The sequence below is a fragment of the Buceros rhinoceros genome, unplaced genomic scaffold, assembly GCF_000710305.1.
Source record: "Buceros rhinoceros silvestris isolate BGI_N320 unplaced genomic scaffold, ASM71030v1 scaffold4405, whole genome shotgun sequence".
Classification (NCBI taxonomy): Eukaryota; Metazoa; Chordata; class Aves; order Bucerotiformes; family Bucerotidae; genus Buceros; species Buceros rhinoceros.
In genome coordinates, this window is record NW_010410990.1 from 351 (window position 1) to 4,636 (window position 4,286).

A 4,286-nucleotide genomic window follows, 5' to 3' on the forward strand; every position below is an offset into this window, starting at 1 on the left:
CTGCTGAATACACCTGCAGGTCACTCACCAGAAGTGCCTTTCCCAAATGACTGCTTGTTTCAGAGAGCCACCTGTCAGGAACAGGGCGTTTCACTCCTACCATTTGTTGTTTCAGTGTTTATGTGCAGTTCTACTTTGAGGATGTTCAGGTTCTCCATGTTGCTGAAGGACGAATCCAGAAAGATCTTAGGAGTGGAAACAGCTCCTCTTTGAGGAAGGAGGATGATGGCAGCTTAACATCTGAGAGAGAAAAACCGGAGGCAAAATTGCTGAAATTGGAGGAGCCCAAGCCAGAATACCACAGGGATGAGAAGTGTGAGGGGGAGCAGAGCAGCACTGGAAGAACCAGCTGTGTATCTCGCCTCTTCTTGGTTACCCAGAAAGAGGGTCTTATGTTACGCAATTATCAACTACCCAGAAAAGAAGATGGAGAAGGACAGGAGCTGCAGTGTAGCTTCCAGGCCACAGTGCTGTGGCTGGGCAGACCTCAGCTCTGGAACCACCCCAGAGAAACTGGGAATCTACCAGTGCTGGAGGAGACCAGCTGTGATGGAGAAGAGGGCACGACACGGCAAGAAGTGAGGCAGGGGGCAACTCAGGGCTGTGGTTTGATAAGGCTGGGGGCTGGCTCCTCAGGGACACGTGTGATAATTAAGTATCTAAGTTTCTAATCACTGGGAAAGTGATTTTTGTGTTGGGTGCAGATGTATGTTTTTGCAGGTAACTTCCTTGTGCCACCTCAAGGAAGTTCCATCTCCTCTCTGTCACTTTTCTGTAAATGCATCCACCTTCTTTTACCCTTGATTGTGCTAACCTTACTTCTCGGTCAAGATATCTGCTGCTGGGCTTGCTCTCTTCTTGCTGTATTTTAAATTTCTTGTCTTTTCCCTATATTTTCTCATCACCTTTTCTCTGTTTCTTCTCCCCTCCCCTGCCAGGCATTACTGCTCTTTATGGGGAAGTCTCTACGATGGTTTCCATTTCTGCACCTGGATGGGCTGTATCGCTTCATTGTGCCTCACTGCTCGGTAAGAGAGAGGGTGTCTTGCTGTTTCCTCTTGGAGGCTTTTGCTGAACTGCATGTGGCTGTCGAGGAGTCAGAGGGTGACTAAAATCTCTTTGAGGCTTGGAATTCCCATCTGTCTTGCCAAAGAACTGCTTCAGTTCTGTGTTCGGTTAAAATTCTCAGAGCTCTGAGCTCAGTGGATTTTTTTTTTCTTTAAACTTTTGTCCTTCAGTGGCCATTTTTCTTTTTTCCCTGTACAGCTTTCATCTCCTTCCTTTAATAGTCTTCTTTCTTGCCTTATTGTTCTTCTCTCAGGACTTGGAAGTGTTTGACAAGATCTGTTTTCCACCTGTGCCAGTGAAGTTCCTGAGCAGGTTGTCCTGCCCCCTGTGCCTGCCTGTCCAAGATACCTGGCACTTACAGCATGAGACATGGATCTCCTGTCTGACCGAGCGCCAGGTATGCACTGCCTCATTGCTCTGGGCTTTCACAGGTGGCTTCTAGAACTGGCTTAGAAAATTATCAGTGTTGATGGGACTGTTCTGCTCTAAGCTCCGTTAGAGGCTGCTGCTGGGCTTCACATTTTCCTGCCTCAGAATTAATCTGGGAAGGAAGCATCAGTTGCCTGCCGTAGCACTAAGCATGCAGAGCTTGTCTGTACCACTCTGGCCAGGGATAACTATAAACTACAATCCATCTGATGCTGTGTCCCTCCCACTTCCAGCTGACAGGCATGGACCAGAGAATTTCCTCCATTCCAGAGGTACTTAGCAACAGGTATGTTGGTCAGCCCCAAATTACCCGTGACCGTGTCTTAGGGAATGGGTCTGTATTCATTTTAGTTGGAGACAGTACTACATTCAACAGCAATGAATTATCTGCCCTGGGAATACGGTTTGAAAATATTCTTATGTGCAAGTAGTCCAGACTGCCCCCTTCCCGTTTATCAAAGCTGAAGTGATTGCGGGTGACAAGACTGCAAAATGGTGTCCAGAAAAGGTTTGATCTGCTACTGGTGTGGACTAGGTTCCGAAGGTCTCTGCTAAATTCCTGTCAGAACTGGAAACAGGCACAGCATGGAAAAGGAGGCTGAATATGTGATAGATTTTTGTTGTAGGGGTTTTTTTTATTATTATTGTTTTAGAGTAACTTGCTCAAATACTAAAGTTAGAAGCTTTTCTGTTCAAAACATGTTTAATCTGGGGTGATATGCATGCACACTGAAATCTTCACCAGGGCCTTATGGTAACCTGAGTTTTTCTTTGCTTGGCTGTCTCTTCTAATTAAGAAAAACAATTAGGAGTTAAGCAGATAGGAATGGTGTAACGCCTCTCCCTTTTTCCTCTTCACTGCTGGGCCTGAAGAAGCAGAAAGTGAGTTAAAGGGGCCTCTTGTCCCTGGGTAGGCTGCAGCAAGCTGCCCTCAGTCCAGTATCTCAGGTGCTCAGGGGCAGGTTCCCCTGAAGCCAGGCTCAAGCAACAGCACTCTACTTCACCCCGTCCTTTGTGACAGTCTTGAAGTCAGGCATTCTTCTGCTGCCTTTGTCTTCAGGCTGGAGAGAAATCCTGGTCTGCTCTCAGTTTCACAGGTTCCCTAGTTTCTTTCTCTGGTGAGATAGTGGAGAGGACCTTGTGTGCCTCTCCCAAGAATGAGAAGCCTTCTGTGACTGTCAACCTTCCAAAGCAGAAAGGTAAGGGTTGTGACAGCGTGTAAGGTAATAAAAGAATGATTCTTCCTTCTTTCTGCTTCAGAGACAGTGCACTTGGCTAAGAGGTGGGTAGGAGGGAGCAAATGACACCATAGAGAGGAGGTGAAAATTAGATCAAGGGTGGGATGTGGTCAGAACAGCGAAGATAGAATCGTCACGTCTTCCCCTTCTTCTGCACTTGGCTAAGTGCACTGTGCTCCTGTGTCTGAGACTAGTGGAAGTGTGCCAGGATGTTGCATCTCATTGCGTGTCAGAGGACTGGGAAACTGCACTGCATGTGTGTTGGGGGTGGAAATGGGAATACCGTCCCTGGAAAATCTGAGAGGTGGAACTGTGATAGCCTCATTGTGATGAGAGGGAGAACGGCTCCAACAGGTCCAGCTCTGTGACAGACTATGCTGTCTTTCTGTGAGTGAGCTCACGGTGTGTGTGCTGCTGTGCCTCCTCAGGGAATCTGCTAGCCAGTGATCACAGTGTGAAGCTCAGTGTCTCAGTTGCTCCAGGCTCCCCTGTTGTGATGGACATTTACATTGCTGCCACCTACCTGCAGCATCTCTGGGGTTTGCTACCTGGAGCCAAGATCCTCTTCCAGAACTTGGAACGGAAAATCTCAAGGTACCTCATCTTTAGAGTCCTGATCTAGGCTACAGCTCTGACCTTTCTTACTGTCTTTGAAACCATCTCTTAATCTCTTCTCTCATGTGGCCTTTCCTCATCCCTCATCCATACCTTCATGTCTCCCAATCCCTTATTATAGTTTTCCTACCATGTTAAAGATCAAGATCAGCCCACCCATCCCAAGAAAACCGAGTGGTTTTGTTTCTACGAGCTCCTTCTGACATCTACTCTTTCATTTTGCAGATTCCATAATGTTTATTGCACATACATTGCTGCCAGCTGTGTGAGCATCATATCTCTGCCAGCTTCTCACCTACCTTTTCCTTCCAGGTGAGTTCAGGGTGCGTTCCTACCTTACAGTATTCCAAGAAAGGTTTATATGTTCCAAATTTCTCATGTTCCAATTTCTTCTAGTCCTGCAGGAGAAGCCTCATCCCCCTCGCTAGTGTTTCTATCCAGCTTGCAACCTGACCTGCAAAACCTGCCCCAGGCACGGATTTTATGCCACTTGTCCTGTGTACTGACTCTGTCCTTGCAGTGGGTTTGCTCACTTTGCAGCAGCATCTTCAAAGAGGTATTCAAACTTCCACAGAGATAATTTGTGAGGAGTCTTGCAGATTTCCTACTCTGACACATCCTTTGCTATCATGTAGACAAAGTCAGATTTCCTGTCCCAATTCCAAAACCTCTTTTTCCAGTGTCTGAAAAGGCCTTGCATGTTAGAAAGGGATCAAAGCGACAACTGATTAGAAGTATTGTACCTGATTCCAGGCAGGCTGGCAGCTAGGACTAGGGGCAAAGCGAGGACATGGGTGAAGTGGGGAGAATCCCACTCTGTTAAAGCTCTCGTTTTCCCATGCTCACTGCCGTTGGGGTTCAGCACCTTGCAGCAGCTGATTTTTCTCCCTGTACAAACTTTTCCCAAGACACTCATCAGAAATGTAATGAAGTTCT

At 47.0% G+C, this 4,286-nt stretch overlaps 1 protein-coding gene across 1 annotated transcript; it reads left to right on the top strand.

The window, feature by feature from the left end:
- Positions 1–115: 115 nt before the first annotated feature.
- On the top strand, positions 116–3,906 carry LOC104493165 (CST complex subunit CTC1-like; the record flags this gene model as incomplete). The annotated part of the gene is made up of 8 exons (XM_010135796.1): positions 116–578; positions 939–1,028; positions 1,322–1,499; positions 1,738–1,783; positions 2,587–2,696; positions 3,164–3,329; positions 3,576–3,662; positions 3,747–3,906. Coding segments are annotated over 8 exons (1,300 nt in total), but the record flags the coding sequence as incomplete, so codon positions are not given.
- Positions 3,907–4,286: the final 380 nt, after the last annotated feature.